Genomic DNA, 21,087 nt, shown 5'->3' with positions numbered 1-21,087 from the left:
GCCCGCTGAAAAGCAAGTACAAACGGCGGCCGAAAAGCGAAAATATTATCAAGATTATGAAAAAAACAAAAGGTCCAGGAACTTTAACAAAAAATGGGAAGAAAACAGGCTCTGGTTGCAAAATACTGATAAAGGTCTCATTTGCAGTTTTTGCTGTTGGGGGACATGAGAAACATTTAAAGTTGAAAAGTTTAACACTGTCACATGTGGAATGTATTTTGAATATGTTTATTTTAACCTGTTGAGTTTTGAAAGGTTTAAATTTAATTTCCATTAAATACAATTGTACAATTACATAAAACAAGCATTAGCTTGTATCAATTAATCCCCTGTACATGTTGATAATCAACTGAACATACATGTACCCGGTTTGTATGAGAGCGACCTGAAATGCAATATTTCACTACAGATACCTGACCGTATTAACTGGGCCCCTAACTTTTGGTCTGGGCCCCTAGTTTTTAAAAGTTAGGGGCCCAGGTGGCCCCTGGCTGAAAAAAGTTAATATTTTCCCCTGTATTCATGCTGCATCAGTTTCTTTAAAGAGCTGAATTAATGCTTTCCCTAGCATGTGAAGTTCAGTGTTAACTTACAAGTGCCCTATAATAAAATTCTATGACAAAATTTATAAAGGTCAAGAAAAAAATCATTTCCTTAATCAAAGCAAGATGAGGGTTTTAAGATTTGTGCTACAAGGTGATGACTGCACTTTATGAATTATGAACTGAGAAAATAATTGCATGAACAAGAAAACAATGATGGCATTATATCGCTTACCTGAATTTTACAGCTCAAACAGGTAACATCTACAGGATTTCAACTGTATGTTTCAGACAAACTGAATATTCTTAGTAGCAAGTGGCCGGGAAATGTTATTTTGAAATTAGGTCAGCAGTTTCTGATATGATTATTTTCTAGTTTCCACTATACAATTATTTAGAAAAGTGACCATGTCTACCAGCAGCAATGTTTTTTAAGAATCAGAATAATTTGAATAGTATTGACAGATGGTCACAAAAGGACTTTTTGTGAGAAATTCTTGTGAAAAAAATCTTTTACTTCTACTAGTGCATTGTATACGCATATTCACAAAGATTGCCATATCCCTCCTGGTGGCAATTTTTTTTTAAATATTTGAATAATCTAATTTGTTTGTTTTGGGTTTAAAGCCATTTTTCAACAGTATTTCAGTTATGTAATGGCAGGCAGTTAACCTAACCAGCCAACTTCCCAACATGAATCAGGGGTGAAGGGAGGAATGATTTCAGACACAATGTCGTTTATCAAATCGTCACGGGGAACATAAGCTTCGTCCGCAGATCAAGCTAAAAATCTATTGCAAAGTAAAGAAGCAATTTGGATGATTTGTGGGAAATGAGCTTGTAGAAATTCTATGTGTATATAATATGTAACAATGTGAAACTTTGTATGTGAATTGTATGAGCACACTGTATATCAGGTCATTGTAAACATTCATCCAGGTGTTAATACATTCCGCAATTTATTCTGAAAATGACATAGCACTGACAAATCAAGACTTCTGTCTAGGAGAATGAAGTGAACATAGATACAGATCTTCTCAGCTAGTGAACACATTTTTGGCAGTCAATAACCACCTACTACAATCACCAACACAAGATAAATAAATCTTTAAACAGATCTCCTGATGTTCTTTGAAGTATCTCGTTGTCCTACTAAATACTTGCAAATTACTGCAGTAAACTGCCTCAGCAAAGCTGGAGAGAATAATTCAACATCTCAATGCAATACCTTTGCTAACAGTCTGTAACATCCTGAACATAACTTTCACTTTTTCTCAAAGCCAAAACTGTTTTGCTTCATACAGTTTGAGAAGGTTGTCTATTTGGTAGAGCATAGGGAGCTCCGAGGAACTGGTCAGCGATCCTGCCGGCTTCTCTCAACCCGCTCAACATGGCACCATGTACTGTTGCTGGGTAGTTCCTTATTGTATGTTCTCCAGCAAAGAACAGGCGGGGCATGGCGCCTTGCTGAGGGGATATAGGTGTGGCCATCAAATCATAGTCATTGCCTGAAACACAAGAATACAATTAGTTTATACAATTTGTAATGAAGAGATACAGATTATTAAGTATAACCATTGTAAAAGTTTCAGCAGAGCCAAACAAGGTCTTTGTACACCTTTATTCTGGAAAAATGTTTCTATAGTCATGAAGACTTCTACAAGCCAGCAACATGGCCTAATATGCAAGAATTCAACACAGGCTAAGTTAAAGAAACACCTTGGAAATTGACCAAGTTATAACCATTAAAACGTCAGTTATTTGTCGTGAAAGGATACTTGTTGAAAGGAGTTTAAATTCTCAAGTAAATACAGAAAGTCAATATACCTGAAGATCCTGCAGCTACAAAGGAGTAAGATCCTCGGGCGAATGGGTCAGCTCTCCATCTTGTTACCAATGTCTCCTTGGGCTGAAATATTCAGGTTTCAGAATAGTGATGATATTTTACAATAAAATCTGTTCTGTTTACTGTAACTAAAACATAACTAAATATTCTACATCATTTTGTGATCCAAATGATATAACACCTGTAGTGCAGCACTATTGCCAAAGATTCCTTTCAAGTACAGCATGATAGCCAAAGATTCCATTCAGCTTAGCTATGAATCTGTCTACCATATATTACCTGTGGATCAGCATAATTGCCACAGATTCAAAAACAGCATTATTGCCAAAGATTAATTTTAAGTACAGCATATTGCCAAAGATTCACTTGAAGGACAGCATTATTGCCAACGATTCCTTTTAGTACATGTATAAATCCCCTTCAATGTATTACCTGTGGTACAGCATTATTGCCAAAGATTCCTTTCAGTACAGCTATAGATCTGCCTACAATCACATCATCACTGACATTCTCCATGATGGCTGCTGCCTCTCCTGCCACCAAGGCTAGCAATACTGGTGCTTTGTATAGGTTCCAGAACAGGAATAACTCCCCACGACTTGCTGTGGTACTCCCAACATGACCAAATAAGTTGGCATTTGGGTCCCAGAATATTCGGTCAAAACACAGCACAACCTGAAAGTAATAAGGTCATTTAAAAGCTTTCTTATCTTTTTCAGGATTTGTCTTCAATTATGGAATACTTTGCAATCAGCGCTTTTCGAGAGGGCCTAACTATTGTGGAAATTGTGGTTTCATTTAATCCTCCAAATCTCATTTCAACTTTGTCCACATGAAATGAAATGATTTCACAGTATATAGTATATTTTGCCCGACATCTAAACAGATGTCTGTTACAAAGTTTTTAAACATTCACACAAATGAGGAGAATACCAGTACATCTTCATTTCAATTTCAGAAATACTAATACTGCTTGCTCTAAATTTGATAGTCTTCCACAGCACAATGAATCAGCAAAACTTAGGCTATCAGTTCAATCAAGGTGTCAGGAGACTTATTCATTGACATCTAAACAGATGTCTGTTACAAAGTTTTTAAACATTCACACAAATGAGGAGAATACCAGTACATCTTCATTTCAGTTTCAGAAATACTAATACTGCTTGCTCTAAATTTGATAGTCTTCCACAGCACAATGAATCAGCAAAACTTAGGCTATCAGTTCAATCAAGGTGTCAGGAGACTTATTCATTGCCAAGCCAATGCTCTACATGACAGTCTGACTAAACATACTGTCCCGAGAGAAAATCAGGCTCCACTTAGGTCTCATGGAGTGCAACTGGCAATATCTCAGAAAAGAGGTACTAAAAACACATTAAATCCTATTCAAAAACAAGCAAATTTGATGAATTGGTATCCCCCGCCGAAAGGGTTTGTGGTGAGGAATGGCAAAAAGATATATTCGGCAAAAAGTTAAGGATGTTAATAAGAAGCAAATAATTTCATTAGACAAAATCAATTTAACTGAAAACAAACGTTTAATTAAAGAGTACATAATAAATGTATGATACTTTGATCCTGACTAAAGAATTTATTTTGATTGGGATATGCTTACTGTAATAAGCTTAGCTTTTAAAATTAAATGCAGTTAATTGAAATATGAGCTTGAAGTTTAACTGGAATGAAATATTGTCTTTGAGTGGTTTGGCACCAGGTGTTGCTGTTTTACATGTACATTTGAACTTAAAAGATCAGATGTCCTTAAGAGAACACAGGTAAGATATCTTGAACATGGCTGAGGGCAAGGTTTGTGCAGTCACAACTTAACATGTTGAAGGTTTGAACATTTTAAAAAAAAAAAAAAAGGAATGGAAATATATATATATATTTCTATATATAGATATATGTATATATTTATTTTTTTAGGGGGTAGGGGTGCAGGGGAACGGGAGAGGAAACAAAATTTCACATGCTGATTATAAATATTGATTGAAAATTAAAAATGAAACAAGAGCTGTCTCCAAAGGATGACACATGCCCCCGATGGCACTTTGAATGAATAGTTATGGCCAATGTTAGAGTTTAGGACCTTTGACCTATGGACCTGGGTCTTGCGCGCAACACGTCGTCTTACTGTGGTACACATCCATGCCCAATATTTTTAAAATCCAAGCATGAATGACAAAGATATGGACCGGACACGCCCATCAATGCACTATGTTGAAATATGACCTTTAACGTCTAAGTGTGACCTTGACCTTTGAGCTACGGACCTGGGTCTTGTGCACGACACGTCGTCTTACTGTGGTACACATTTATGCCAAGTTATTTGAAAATCCATCCATGGATGACAAAGATATGGACCGGACACGAATGCACTATCATGAAAAATGACCTTTAACGTCTAAGTGTGACCTTGACCTTTGAGCTACGGACCTGGGTCTTTCACGCGACACGTCGTTTTACTGTGGTACACATTCATGCCAAGTTATTTGAAAATCCAACCATGGATGACAAAGATATGGACCGGACACGCCCAACTATCATGAAAAATGACCTTTAACGTCTAAGTGTGACCTTGACCTTTGAGCTACGGACCTGGGTCTTTCACGCGACACGTCGTCTTACTGTGGTACACATTCATGCCAAGTTATTTGAAAATCCATCCATGGATGACAAAGATATGGACCGGACACGAAAATTGCGGACAGACTGACAGACCGACAGACTGACAGACGGTTCAAAAACTATATGCCTCCCTTCGGGGGCATAAAAAAAGAAAAAAGGTAAAAGGGGGAAGTTGGAGGGGGGAGGGGGGGGAGGCAGAGGATGCATGATCAGTGGTGGGCATGACTGGGTGGAGAAGTGAGGTGGGGGAATGGTACAACTTGGAAGGTTTAAAAAAAAATCTAAAAAAAGAAATGAAAAAAAAAAAAATTTTTGGGAGGGGGGTGGGGAGGGGGGTTGGGAGGGGAAGGGGGTGTGACCAAGGCAAGTGGGTGACCAGGTGTGGGTGCGCAACTTCACATGTTTATAATAAATGTAAGAAAAGAATGAAAGAAATTTAATGAAATTCTGCCAAATGGTAAGTTTGTTATGTACAAATATGTGGATTTTTAGACGATTAAGGGCAATAACTCTGAAGTTACAAAAGAAATCCATACAAAATTGTCTGTGCACAACCACATTATAGTGCTCTAAATTCTGTTAAAGTTTCATAGTTCTAGGTCAAATATATCAAAAGTTATGATGCAGAAATTGGCATATCTATAGATCTATAGTACCCTATATAGTTAACACTAGAAACTTCTAAGGGCCATAACTCTGGTGTTACATTGGGAAATCTGTCTGAAACTTGATGGGTCCCATAACCTCATAGTGGTGAACATGTATATGAAGTCTGTTTGGAAAAAATCTAAAATAAGGAATGAATTTTTTTTTTTTTTTTTTTTTTTTTTTTTTTTGTGGGGGGGGGGGGGGGGGGGGGGGGGGGGGGGGATGGGGTGATCAAGCTAAGGGGGTGACCAGCTGTGGGTACACAACTTCACTTGTTTACAATAAATGTTCATGGAAAAGATTGAAATAAGTTGAATGAAATTCTACCAAATGGTAAGTTTGTTATGTACAAATATGTGGATTTTTATACAATTAAAGGGCAATAACTCTTAATTTACATATAAATCCAAATGAAATTGTGTGTACACAACCACATTATGGTGATCTAAATTCTGTTTAAGTTTCACAGTTCTAGGTCAAATATATCAAAAGTTATGATGCAGAAATTGCCATATTTATAGTACCCTATATAGTTAACACTAGAAACTTCTAAGGGCCATCACTCTGGTGTTACTTGGGCAATCTGACTGAAAATTGACGGGCCGCTAGAACTCATTGTGGTGAACATGTATATGAAGTTTTAAATAAATATTCCCAACCATTTCCTAAATATGGCTCCGGACGGACGGACGGACGGACGGACAACGCCAAAACTATATCCCTCCGACTTTCGTCGGGGGATAACAAGAGACCTAGGTCGCTCACCTGAGAAACACACCATAATACAACATAACAGTGTGAACATAGACCTAGTGATTGCATGGAAAAAAATATTCTGACCAAGTATCATTAAAATTGGAGCAAACACAAGTATTTCTTTTATTTGACCTAGTGACCTAGTTTTTGACCCCAGATGACCCATATTCAAACTTGACCTAGATTTCATCAAGGAAATCATTCTGACCAAATTTCATAAAGATCAAATGAAAAATACAGCCTCTATTGCATAAACAAGGTTTTTCTTTGATTTGATCTAGTGACCTAATTTTTGACCACAGATGACCAATAACCAAACTCTACCTGAATTTTATCAAGGCAATAATTCTGACCAAATTTCATAAAGATCAATTGAAAAATACAGCCTCTATTGCATATACAAGGTTTTTCTTTGATTTGACCTAGTGACCTAATTTTTGACCCAAGATGACCCATATTCAAACTTGACCAAGATTTTATCAAGGCAATCATTCTGACTGAATTTCATGAAGATCAACTGAAAAATATAGCCTCTACCGCATACACAAGGTTTTTCTTTGATTTGACCTAATGACCTACTTTTTGACCCCAGATGATCCATATTCGAAGTTAACCTAGATTTCATCAAGGCAATCATTCCGACAAAAATTCATGAAAATTAATTGAAAAATACAGCCTCTATCGCATACACAAGGTTTTTCTTTAATTTGACCTAGTGACCTAGTTTTTGACCCCAGATGACCCATTTTCGAATTCGGCCTAGATTTCATCAAGGTTATCATTCTGACCAAAATTCATGAAGATTACTTGAAAAATACAGCCTCTATCGCATACACAAGGTTTTTCTTTGATTTGACCTAGTGACCTAGTTTTTGACCCCTGATGACCCATTTTCGAATTCAGCCTAGATTTCATCAGGGTAATCATTCTGACCAAAATTAATGAAGATTAATTGAAAAATACAGCCTCTATCGCATACACAAGGTTTTTCTTTGATTTGACCTAGTGACCTAGTTTTTGACCCCAAATGACCCATTTTCGAACTCGGCCTAGATTTCGTCAAGCTAATCATTCTGACCAAATTTCATGAAGATCAGTTGAAAAATACAGCCTCTATCGCATACACAAGCTAAATGTCGACGGACAGACAGACGCCGAACATCGAGTGATCAGAAAAACTCACCTGAGCATTGCTCAGGTGAGCTAACAAGAGCAGCGCACTCGACTTTTCTTAGTGCTTGACTCTGAATTTGAGCTTTGCCAGTAAAAACAGATTCCAAGTTAAAAAGGGGCATAACTCTGTTAAAATTCAAATTATAGTTATGAGAATTGTGTCTCCTGGTGTAGATTTCAATAGTAAATAATTATTTTGAGTTTCAAGTCAAAAGCTTTAATAGTAACAGAGATATTTGACTTTATCAAAAATTTTAACAAATTTTCTAAGTTAAAAAGGGGCATAATTCTGTCAAAATTCAATTCAGTGTTATGGGGATTGTTTCTCTTCTGGTGTAGACTTTGATAGTAAATAAGTATTTTAAGTTTCAAGTCAATAGCTTTGATAGTAACAGAGATATTTGACTTTATAAAAAACTTTAACCAAAAATTCTAAGTTAAAAAGGGGCATAATTCTGTCAAAATTCAGATCAGAGTTATGGGGATTGTTTCTCCTGATGTAGACTTTGATAGTAAATAACTATTTTAAGTTTCAAGTCAATGGCTTTGATAGTAACAGAGATATTTGACTTATTCAAAAACTTTAACCAAAAATTCTAAGTTAAAAAGGGGCATAATTCTGTCAAAATTCAAATCAGAGTTATGGGGATTGTTTCTCCTGGTGTAGACTTTGATAGTAAATTACTATTTTAAGTTTCAAGTCAATAGCTTTGATAGTAACAGAGATATTTGACTTTATCAAAAACTTTAACCAACGGCGACGCCGACGCCGGGACAAGTGCAATAGCTTATAGCTTTGATAGTAACAGAGATATTTGACTTTATCAAAAACTTTAACCAACGGCGACGCCGACGCTGGGACGAGTGCAATAGCTCTACATTTTCTTCGAAAAGTCAAGCTAATGACCAAAAAGACATACAAATTGCTTCATACTAAAACATTAATTGAGAATACAGAAATGAATATACTTTATTTAGATTGCCGAAGCCCATCCTCTGTATTGCAGCAGCCTTCCAGTCTGGAAGAGGGGGCATAAACTGTACACTGTTTGTACCTCCACCCCGTACACTCTCCTTCATCACACCAAGAGGTAATGTACACATCACTGCATCACCCTTCAATGTCTGCTGATTGCTATTATTCTTTGCATTACTGGTTAATATTTCAACACCTAGGCAAACAGATAAACATGTATTACTAATCAATATAAAATTATTCTAAACTTTTGTTATCAAATTGCAAAACAGGTGTTTAAATCAATCTAAATGGCCTTGACATATCATATGAAAGAATGCTATTTACATTACTTTGACAAATAAATAGGTAAATGGAGCATTTACTGACTTTAACAAGTGTATGACCTAAGTCAACAAATCTGACAGTACATAGAACAGACATTCTCTGACAGACAAAAAGTTTACCTGTTGTAGTACACCTGATCTGACGGACAGCTGTGTTCAACTTTATATCAAGACCTTCAGATAATGCTACAGGTACACAGGAGTAACCGTTCCGAACTGAAACAAGAGACAAGTTATATAGACCTGTTGGAAATAATGACAGGAAACACTACCCAAGTGTCTATACAGGTGGGGAGAAAGTTACTCATGTGCAGGCAGTAAGTTTTGTCAGTATCGATACAAAAGTCTTTCCCTCTTCAATTTGCACATTAATCAAAATTAAATCATAAAATACCCCAAAGCATAAACAAGGACCTTTTATTCTACTATTATTTTTGCCATGAGATTTCTTCGAAATACACATATTACTGATTTATAAACCTTACATGCGACTGACACTCAGAGCATAAAAATCCACTGTAATGAAAAATAATATCAAATACATCAATCTATAACTAACATACAGACATTACACAAAGCTTGAACATACAAAACAGTATTTTTCCAAGTAATACATACACCAATTATATATGAAAATACAATATTGTTTTATACTTCCTGTCACAAATGGTAATATCTGATTACTTCTAACATATACTGGAGACAGTTAGCCAGCAGGTAAACTTCCATAAAAAAAAACTAATTATTCTTGACAGAATGAACAAAACACCTTACCTGTGAGGTGACTGCCTGAAAATTCAAAATCATCATCCTGATCCCAGTGTTTCAATGAGAGAAGAGACAGGGGTGTGGCATTAGCAAACTCCAGGTTGGCGAAGTGCCAGTCGAGGATCTGCCGATCTCTTGATGACAGGTAAACATCACTGAAAGGGACAGAAAGTTCACAAAAAAACAGAACTAGTACAAGGTGTAACAGAATCATTCAATCAAGCTGAATCAAAATTCTGAATTAAATACCTTGAGATGAGACAAACTGAATCAAAGTCAACTATACAGAACTGAAATTAATATATTGCTTCTTTATGAACACTGGAAAAAATGTTTCTTGCAGTAGAAAACATTAATTTGCCGAAAAATTCTTACCATGGCTGGTAATGCTAAATACATTTCATGCAATGCTAAAGATTAAAAGTAATAATGCATTCAGGTGAGTGAGTTCTTACATGTGAACACCAAACCTGTCGGCTGATAACCCTCCTATCTAACACAACAATATAATAGGGTAAACAATGAGATTCTTACCTGGGAGGGTTGGCTTCAAGGTCTGATATTTTTTCCTCTATCTCTTTTTGTTGTTCTATTAACTGATCATACTCCTGAAATCATTTATTAAAATGATATTGCCACTGTAACAAACCAACAGTTTCCAAGTTACTTTACATTACAGCTTAATCTCAGTATCTCAATTTCCAAGGGAATTTCACTTCAAAAACAACCAGAATTCAACATTAAAATTAAACTTGTATCAGGTGTTTTTCACTGTTTTGCCATAATTTCATAAACATGTCCATGCTATCATGGCATATAAAGTTTATACATTTTTCTGAAAGTACCGTCCTAAGGAACTTGAAATAAATACTTTTTTAATATTTGCAAGGCATGATCATGTTTTGATGTAGGCAATAACTTTTTCACTGCAGCAGAGACATAAATTTCATTGCTTATTCACTTAAACATAGCTTGACACAGCAAATCGGACTTAATTTAAACACAGTGAAAATGCAAACAGGATTTGACAGACCTGAAAAATTCTTCAAGAGGGACGGAATTTCGAGAAAAGTATGATCGAGACACAAAGTTTCAACTTCATATTTACATTTTCCTTATTTCTTTTTTTAAGATTCAGAGACACACAATAAACATTCAACTATAGTAAAGTTCTGCTATTAAGACCACTTCGTGGACTGATTAAAATGGTCTTACTATAGAGGGAGTCTTTCTATCAACTATATTAATATCCAGGCTCAAAAAATGGCATGTGGTTTACCCAAGGTGCTTATCACAGAAATGACAGAACAATCAACTCTTTCAAAATATGTAGTAAAACACAACATAAAATTTAATGTAAACCATGTAAGATGCACAAAGGCCAAAAATCTTAGTAAAATTCGTTCTTGATTAATCCAATTACAATTTGCCAAAAACAGTTACATATTATACGTATCCAACAATCATTAACCGCTATCAGTTATAAAACATGAAATTGTACATATGCCAATTCAATACATCAAACAGTTTTGACCCACACTTCCTCACTGTATAAAATCAGTAATTGCTTTAATAAACACATAAAAACACTATCTATCATCCAAAATGTTTTTACATTTTGCTTCAAGGTATCATACTCTGTACTCTCTCCATCACTAATATTAGGTTTATCTGTTAATATCCACTTACTGGATGACACACAAGGGGTCTAACACAAATATACAATCCGACTGACCATGTTCGAAGCCTCCCCTACCTTGCCAGCTACTTTGAGATCCCGGAGTTTACTCTTGATGAGGAATTCTGCAGTGATATCTCTCGGTGGTTTAACTTCAGATGCTTCCTTCCACTGTTTATGTAACTCCTCAATCCTGTCCTTCAATACCAGACACTGAAAACAGAAACACACCACTCATCATACACATTAAAAAACATAATTTCTCTTTTCTTGCATTTCATTGATTTTACCCATGCCGGCAAAACCCATCTGGCACCCCCCATGCAGGATAAATCTTGTGCTGTTATGACAACTAGCGATTCATGCATTGAATATGTAAGATACGAAAAAAATCAGGTACCTTGATAGTTTCTCTCCATTCCTTATAGCATATTTCTCTATTCAAAATACGTTATTTTACGGTAAGAACATACCGTTATGCTACAAACAATAAAACTAAAGGGAAACTTTGTTATTGTGCGTCACTGAAACGTCATGCATCACCTGCTTATGGACATTAATTTCCCGCGCTTTGTGTACATACTCTACTACAAGAAAGAGTGCACTTCTATTTGTTTTATTTTATTCTTTTTGTAAAATACAGTACGCGAAAAATATGTCAGAATAAAATGCTTTTATGTATACGATATGCAAAAAAAAATTAATCATGTGTTTACGAATCGGACAGAAATATCCGTCCCTTGGCCACCTGCACATGGGCGGTAACCCGGCCAGCCTTGTTACTGTCCAATGCGCAATGCCCTCGGGACGGAGATTATCCGATTCGTAAACACATGACAGATATTATTATTCTTGATCTCCAAAGTACACTGGAACACTTTAAAACTAGAGCTTGTTTTTCACCAAACAGATATTTGACCATGATTATAAATGAAAAGCAAGACAATTAGCTCTGTTGCCGGTAATATGGCTCACCTAAGAATTAACTTAAATCTATTACACAAAATATGCAAACAGTAATTAGAATACATCTCTTACAACAAAGAGCATCCTTTACTTCATATGTCTGCACATTTGCAATGAAAAATATGTTCAAATTTACTTGTAAAAACGTCTGGGAACACACCACACTCCAATCTGCATCTATGTTTACTTTGCCTGTAATATGGCGCATATGACATCACTGTGTGAAGTAATCAGCTGATTCTGCTATTGACGCGTGTACCGGTATTTTAAGTTTCCACATGCAATAGTGGGACTCCGTTATGCTGTGATGAGTCAATTGAATTAACATTTATACATACTGAATATTGTGTATATGTAAAAATTACATCTAACTTTTGGAAAAGAAAATTAAAATTATAATTACTCCACCACTATATGTCTAGGCCTATTGCTTTTATACGCAGTTCAAAAAAAACAATTCGAGTATCGATAGTTTGACATGTATGACGTAAAAACATTTCATCATTTGTTGTGTACATGCATAAACATGGCCGATATCTGAGAAAGGTTCTCGATTTCTGCAGTTTAAATGACGGATAGTGCAACAAATACTTACCAGAAATATTGTTTACAGTTAATATCTTTTCCAAAATTGTTATACACGTTGTGAAAGGTTAGTTGATTTTTTTCATGACTTCTCGCCTGCGCAGTTAGACTTGTTTACATGCTGAACGTGTTTTTGTTCAGCAGGTGCGTTGAAAATAACAACGTCCCGCGTATTTTACATGTATTTTTAACGGCGACGTCATTTGCGCCATATTACCGGCTTTCACGATATCTGAAATCCATGTGTTAAACATTTCTTACAACACCGCTGTTTCTCAATCAGCAAGATCAAATGCATTTTACACAAACCTGGTGTAAATTTTTCTTGAGTTTTTCCTGTAGTTCTATGATATTTTTCTGATGTTCAATCTGCTTCTCCTTCACATGTTTCTCCTGCAACCTGGAAATACAACTTGTAAACTTAGAAGCTACTGAGGTTCACTGTAGATGTCTTATGTATAATCTCTAAAGTGTCTGCTTTTAAAGCTGGAACCTCCAGGAATGGGTAGCAGTAATAATAGCATTGTGCATCAATTGTGCTCATCCCCAATAAAAATGGATTATCTATTATTCTTCTTTGCTGGAGGTGAAAAAGGTATATAGAATACATAATGGGGAAAATCATTTATTTTAAGTGTACTTCCTGAATTCTGAACAAGAGTGCCAGAATGTCACAATATACGCCTGTCACAGCAAATTTCTTTTCACTAGCACCTGTATTTGCAAATGGAATTTTACTTTTGTGGTTGTTTCGTAATTATTGTAATTCTTTTGTTCACAAGTCCACAAAAAACTCCTTACCAGGTAGGGATCCTTATAATACACCTAAAAATTGAAAGTAACATCTATGCTGTACCACAGAAATGTGGTCTTGGTTTTTTCCCTACGATCAATTTTAAAAAAGTTACAATATAAGTTATTTATAGCAACAACTAAGGGAAGTTAATCTTAAACAAGAGCACCGCCTTGCGGGTGCTGACGCTCATCTGATTTTTTTTGTGTAATAGAAATATTGTCCTACCCATGATTTTCTAAGTCTAAAAAGGGCCATCATTCTTGCAAAAAGCAGGATAGAGTTATGTTTCTTGATGTACAGTGTCCACTTATGATGGTGAAAAACTGTTGCAAGTTTTAAAGCAATAGCTTTGATAGTTTATGAGAAAAGTTGACTTAAACATAATACTCAACCAAGAAAATGATTTTCTAAGTCCAAAAGGGGCAATAATTATTGCAAAAATCAGGATGGAGTTACGCTGCTTGCTGTACTGGGTCAGCTTATGATGGTGAACAAGTGTTGCAAGTTTCAAAGCAATAGCTTTGATAGTTTAAGAGAAAAAGTTGACCTAAACATAAAACTTAACCAAGAAATCTGATATTTTCTAAGTCCAAAAGGGGCCATAAATCTTGCAAAAAGCAGGATGGAGTTATGTTTCTTGCTGTACAGGGTCAACTTATGATGGTGAACAAGTGTTGCAAGTTTTAAAGCAATAGCTTTGATAGTTTAGGATAAAAGCTGACCTAAACATAAAACTTAACCAAGAAAACTGATTTTCTAAGTCCAAAAGGGGCAATAAATCTTGCAAAAAGCAAGATGGAGTTATGTTTCTTGCTGTACAGGGTCAGCTTATGATGGTGAACAAGTATTCCAAGTTTCAAAGCAATAGCTTTGACAGTTTGGGAGAAAAGTTGACCTAAACATAAAACTTAACCAAGAAATCTGATATTTTCTAAGTACAAAAGGGGCCATAAATCTTGCAAAAAGCAAGATGGAGTTATGTTTCTTGCTATACAGGGTCAGCTTATGATGGTGAACAAGTATTCCAAGTTTCAAAGCAATAGCTTTGATAGTTTAGGAGAAAAACTGACCTAAACATAAAACTTAACCAGGCAACGCCGACGCAGACGCCGACGCCGACGCCGACGCCGACAACCGCTCAAGTGATGACAATAACTCATCATTTTTTTTCAAAAAATCAGATGAGCTAAAAAAAATGTTTAAAAAAAATCCCCCCCACCAACCCAAAAAATTGTAAGTCCACAAAAAAATCTTAACCAGATAGAGATAGGTCAAAATACACCTCAAAATTGGATGTAAAATGCATGTTGTACTACAGAAAAGTGGTCTCGATTTTTCCCTACGACTAGTAATAAAAAAGTTACAATAATAGCTATTTATAGTAACAACAAAGGGAAGTAATTCTAAAGAAGGGACCTGTGCATGACACTCTGTCTCATGATGGTGTACAATTGTGCCAGGTTACATCAAAATCCCTCCATGCATGAAGAAGAAATTTTAGACCTAGGGACCTGGTTCTTGCGCATGACACGTCTCATGATGGTGAACAATTGTGCCAAGTTTCATCAAAATCCCTTCATGCATGAAGAAGATATGCTCCGGACTAAGTCTGTGGAATTCCGCCTGCCCGCCAGCCTGCCCATCCGCCTGCCAGGGGCGTTCCCATAATACATCCCATTTTTCAAATGGGCATTTAAAAATGATTTCTGCATTTTTTTCTGCCTAGAATGACTCAAATTATCATGCCTTATGTGTGTTAAAATTCAAGAAACTGTAGAAAGTAGTTCATTCAAAAGGGTGCTTACTAATAAAACAAGAGCACCGCCTTGCGGGTGCTGACGCTCATCTGACTTTTTTTTGTGCAATAGAAATATTGTCCTACCCATGATTTTCTAAGTCTAAAAAGGGCCATCATTCTTGCAAAAAGCAGGATAGAGTTATGTTTCTTGATGTACAGTGTCCACTTATGATGGTGAAAAACTGTTGCAAGTTTTAAAGCAATAGCTTTGATAGTTTATGAGAAAAGTTGACTTAAACATAATACTCAACCAAGAAAATGATTTTCTAAGTCCAAAAGGGGCAATAATTATTGCAAAAAGCAGGATGGAGTTATGTTGCTTGCTGTACAGGGTCAGCTTATGATGGTGAACAAGTGTTGCAAGTTTCAAAGCAATAGCTTTGATAGTTTAAGAGAAAAAGTTCACCTAAACATAAAACTTAACCAAGAAATCTGATATTTTCTAAGTCCAAAAAGGGCCATAAATCTTGCAAAAAGCAGGACAGAGTTATGTTTCTTGCTGTACAGGGTCAACTTATGATGGTGAACAAGTGTTGCAAGTTTCAAAGCAATAGCTTTGATAGTTTAGGATAAAAGCTGACCTAAACATAAAACTTAACCAAGAAAACTGATTTTCTAAGTCCAAAAGGGGCAATAAATCCTGCAAAAAGCAAGATGGAGTTATGTTTCTTGATGTACAGGGTCAGCTTATGATGGTGAACAAGTATTCCAAGTTTCAAAGCAATAGCTTTGATAGTTTAAGAGAAAAGTTGACCTAAACATAAAACTTAACCAAGAAATCTGATATTTTCTAAGTACAAAAGGGGCCATAAATCTTGCAAAAAGCAAGATGGAGTTATGTTTCTTGCTATACAGGGTCAGCTTATGATGGTGAACAAGTATTCCAAGTTTCAAAGCAATAGCTTTGATAGTTTAGGAGAAAAGCTGACCTAAACATAAAACTTAACCAGGCAACGCCGACGCCGACAACCGCTCAAGTGATGACAATAACTCATCATTTTTTTTCAAAAAATCAGATGAGCTAAAAATAATTCAAAAGTGTGAAAATAATGTTATAAATATTACAAAGGCCATCTGTATAGTCTGCGATTTTCTTAAACTTCAAACTTCCGTATCTAATCCCTTTCAAATGTTGTATAATTTTTAGATTTATTTCACAGAAGTAAGAAACTTACTTTATGACAGCTTCTAGAGCACAGCCCAGTGATGCAGGTTTACCATTAACATAGTTAAAGTCCATCTGATGTGACAGGTATGACGTAGCCTCCAATAATCTGTTAAATTCTCTCTCTACCATCTCATCCTTCTCTTTAGGTACCTGTGGCATAAATAGTGTATAGTGTTTCATACTTAAATTATACCATAAACCAGCAAACCTAAGAAACAGATTAGTAAGATCATCCGATCCTAACAACAACACGCCAAAACCAGGATCATACACATGTGGAAAAAACTGCATAGCTTGCAAACTCATAAAACCAAAAGACATGGTAAATATCTTCTCAACAGGAAAAACTTTCAAAATTAAAGGCTCAACAAGCAGCATAATATACTTAATTTCATGCCAAAAATGTGGCATTCAATATGTGGGACAATCAGGGAACACAGTAAGAGAACGCCTATATGGCCACTGTAATGACATACGGACACGAAATAACGTCAAACCGGTATCACAACATTTTTCCACAAATGGACACGACATAAACAACGTGGACGTCACGGTTCTAATGACAACACCAAAGAATACAAATACTCGCCTTAGAACTGAAGAAACAATAATAGAAATTTTTTTAAAACAAAATCACCAAAAGGACTTAATTTAATTCAATGATGGAAAAAGAATCTAAGATGAAAAGAACCTACACTAAACAAACGCCAGCACCACCAGAATCCTAAATAGAATTTTCCAAAGATCTCCACCAATGCAAGACATGCAAACAGTTCATAAAAGGGTCTCTATCTAATATGAGCAGACATTACAGAACCAATGAAACAAGAGGACCATGATGGTCCTGAATTGCTCACCTGTCCCCACATGACCCAGTTTTGAACTGAGTATGACGTCGTTTTTTCTATTATCTGACATAGTGACCTAGTTTTTAAGCTCATGTGACCCAGTTTTGAACGTGACCTAGATATCAAGATAAAAATTCTGACCAATTTTCATGAAGTTCCATTAAAAAATATGGCCTCTAGAGAGGTCACAACGTTTTTCTATTATTTGACCTAATGACCAAGTTTTTGAAGGCACATGACCCAGTTTTGAACCTGACCTAGATATCATCAAGGTGAACATTCTCACCAATTTTCATGAAGATCTCATGAAAAATATGGCCTCTATAGAGAGGTCACAAGGTTTTTCTATTTTTATACCTACTGACCTAGATTTTGACTGCAAGTGACCCAGTTTCGAATTTTAACTAGATATCATCAAGGTAAACACTCAGACCAATTTTCATGAAGATCCATTGAAAAATTATGGCCTCTAGAGAGGTCAAAAGGTTGTTCTATTTTTAGATCTACTGACCTAGTTTCTGATCACAGTTGACCCAGTTTCAAGCTTGACCTAGATATCATCAAGATGAACATTCTCACCAATTTTCATACAGATCCCATGAAAGATATGGCCTCTAGAGAGGTCACAAGGTTCTTATATTATTTGACCTAATGACCTAGTTATTGAAGGCACGTGACCCAGTTTCAAACTTGAACTAGATATCATCAAGGTGAACATTCTGACCAATTTTCATGAAGATCCATTCAAAAGTATGGCCTCTACAGAGGTCACAAGGTTTTTCTATTTTTAGACCTACTGACCTAGTTTTTGACCCTAGTTGACCCAGTTTCGAACTTGACCTAGATATCATCAAGATGAACATTCAGACCAACTTTCATACAGATCCCATAAAAAAATATGGCCTCTAGAGAGGTCACAAGGTTTTTCTATTTTTAGACCTACTGACCTAGTTTTGGACCTCACGTGACCCAGTTTCGAACTTGACCTAGATATCAACAAAATGAACATTCTGACCAACTTTCATAAAGATCCCACGAAAAATATGACCTCTAGAGTGGTCACAAGCGAAAGTTTACGGACGGACGTACGCACAGACGGACGACGGATGCTGCGCGATCACAAAAGCTCACCTTGTCACTTTGTGACATGTGAGCTAAAAACAATTACTTTATACGTGTGCTACTACTGCCAGCTGAAATATACGGCACTCTACGATCTAAGAACTTAGAAGACACTGCAGAAATACACATGGCATTGAAATGAAATGTTTTCAGACAACTATTAATTAAAACAAGAGTGATTGAAAAAGACGATGCTCAACCTATCTTACCATGGGTTCCTCCTTTTGAAAATAAACCAACGAAGATTCCGAAATTTCGAGTAGTAGAGGGACAGAAAAAGTGGATGGCAAACAAATTCAAACCGTTAATTGACTGCGATTAAATCTATAAAAAGATGACAGTGGGTGCACCTTTGTCCCCATTACCATTATCACCCTACAGATCCCATAGCAACTCACCTACACAACAATTTGCCAGGATGAAAGAGACAGTCTCATATACACATGAGAAACAGACATTTACATTTATTCAGTCTATGGCATTTTTCAAACAAACAAATAAGTAAGACAGATTTATAACTTAATTCTTATATTTCTAAAAAAGTACATGTTTATATACAATGTAATCATCACTAAGACTCTGACTATATTTCTATAAATAGAACAAGTCACGTGACACTAAAAAACCACAGAAATCATACTTCAGTTAACATGTCTTTAATTCTGTACCCTGATAAAGTCTATTGAATAGTCGAAATGTCGGTATTATAATAAAATTATTGAAACCTGACCCGTCTTGTCTGTGTGTTCCACTTACCTTATTCTTTGTATATTAAATTATGCCATTATGATGTAACAGGAATAAAGAAGCCTATAATGGTCATTTTAGTTTTATTTCTTATATAAACAACTCAAGATTATTATTATCATTATGGTAATATTATTGTCTTCTTCCGCAGCATTGCAAACATAAAGATGCATACCAAATAGTCAAATAATAGTGACATTTGGAAAAAAGTAGTACACTCAGTAAAATTTCTATAAAAGCTGATCTACTGATGACTGTCTGAGTAAAACGAAATTTACTAGCTTGATTTACTGTTTTATGTCACTTTTACAGAACTAAATTTACGTCTTACACTTTCAGTTATGTTTTCTCCTTCTTTTACTTCATTCAAACTGATCTAATGCTACATACATATGAAATTAGGCCATACCAAATTGATATGTCGTTCGTCGGAACTACCGCATCAATAATTTCATTCCCGAGAAAAAAAAATAAAAATCACCCGCCCGCACGTACATAAAAATCTCCGAAAAAAAAGTTTTTTTTTCCGATTACGCGGTCCGGAATAATAACGGCAAAACAGGTTTTACCGCCGTTTTAATGCGTCAAAGTGATATTGATCGGATTTCATACGTCCGTAATACATGTAGCTGATGTCCCAAACTCAAAAAGTCAGGAATTATGGTGTTGTTCATCATTTGTTTTAAATCTGGAGTGTCTGTGCTAGTGCCACACATGGCCTTCGATGTGCCGGTAGGTAATGAAGTAGGCACATAATAAAAAACAAGAGGACCATGATGGTCCTGAATCGCTCACCTATCCCCACATGACCAAGTGTTGAACTGAGTATGACGTCGTTATTTCTATTATTTGACATAGTGACCTAGTTTTTGAGCACATGTGACCTAGATATCATCAAGATAAAAAATTCTGACCAATTTTCATGAAGATCCATTGAAAAATATGGCCTCTAGAGAGGTCACAAGGTTTTTCTATTATTTGACCTAATGACCTAGTTTTTGAAGGCACGTGACCCACTTTTAAATTTGACCTAGATATCATCAAGGTGAACATTCTCACCAATTTTCATGAAGATCTCGTGAAAAATATGGCCTCTAGAGAGGTCACAAGGTTTTCTATTTTTCGACCTACTGACCTAGTTTTTGACCGCACATGACCCAGTTACGAACCTGACCTAGATATCATCAAGCTGAACATTCTCACCAATTTTCATGAAGATCCATTGAGAAATATGGCCTCTAGAGAGGTCACAAGGTTTTTCTATTTTTAGACCTACTGACCTAGTTTTTGACCCCACGTGACCCAGTTTCGAACCTGACCTAGATATCATCAAGGTGAACATTCTGACCAATATTCATGAAGATCTCATGAAAAATATGGCCTCTAGAGAGGTCACAAGGTTTTTCTATTTTTAAATCTACTGACCTAGTTTTTAACCCCACGTGACCCAGTTTCGAATTTGATCTAGATATTATCAAGGTAAACATTCTGACCAATTTTCATGAAGATCCATTGAAAAATATGGCCTCTAGAGAGGTCACAAGGTTTTTTGACCTACTGACCTAGTTTTTGACCGCACGTGACCCAGTTTCGAACTTGACCTAGATATCATCAAGGTGAACATTCTAACGAATTTTCATGAAGATCCATTGAGAAATATGGCCTCTAGAGAGGTCACAAGGTTTTTCTATTTTTAGACCTACTGACCTAGTTTTT

The 21,087-nt window shown here is 35.9% G+C and overlaps 1 protein-coding gene across 1 annotated transcript in view; it reads right to left on the bottom strand.

The window, feature by feature from the left end:
- Positions 1–1,479: 1,479 nt before the first annotated feature.
- The window catches only part of LOC128549072 (lysine-specific histone demethylase 1A-like), a 46,262-nt gene continuing 26,654 nt past the window's right edge, over positions 1,480–21,087 (bottom strand). The window contains exons 8-17 of the mRNA XM_053525199.1: positions 16,662–16,804; positions 13,202–13,292; positions 11,420–11,554; positions 10,198–10,271; positions 9,670–9,818; positions 9,016–9,111; positions 8,563–8,765; positions 2,821–3,063; positions 2,370–2,451; positions 1,480–2,050 (exon numbers count right to left, since the gene is read on the bottom strand). Coding sequence (XP_053381174.1) covers positions 1,839–2,050; positions 2,370–2,451; positions 2,821–3,063; positions 8,563–8,765; positions 9,016–9,111; positions 9,670–9,818; positions 10,198–10,271; positions 11,420–11,554; positions 13,202–13,292; positions 16,662–16,804 — 1,428 coding nt within the window. The 3' untranslated portion in view covers positions 1,480–1,838. The remainder of the gene's footprint in view (positions 2,051–2,369; positions 2,452–2,820; positions 3,064–8,562; positions 8,766–9,015; positions 9,112–9,669; positions 9,819–10,197; positions 10,272–11,419; positions 11,555–13,201; positions 13,293–16,661; positions 16,805–21,087) is intronic.

This window comes from Mercenaria mercenaria, chromosome 2, assembly GCF_021730395.1.
Source record: "Mercenaria mercenaria strain notata chromosome 2, MADL_Memer_1, whole genome shotgun sequence".
Classification (NCBI taxonomy): domain Eukaryota; kingdom Metazoa; phylum Mollusca; class Bivalvia; order Venerida; family Veneridae; genus Mercenaria; species Mercenaria mercenaria.
The sequence above is the reverse complement of the archived record's forward strand: the minus strand, read 5'-3'. Positions and strand labels throughout refer to the sequence as shown.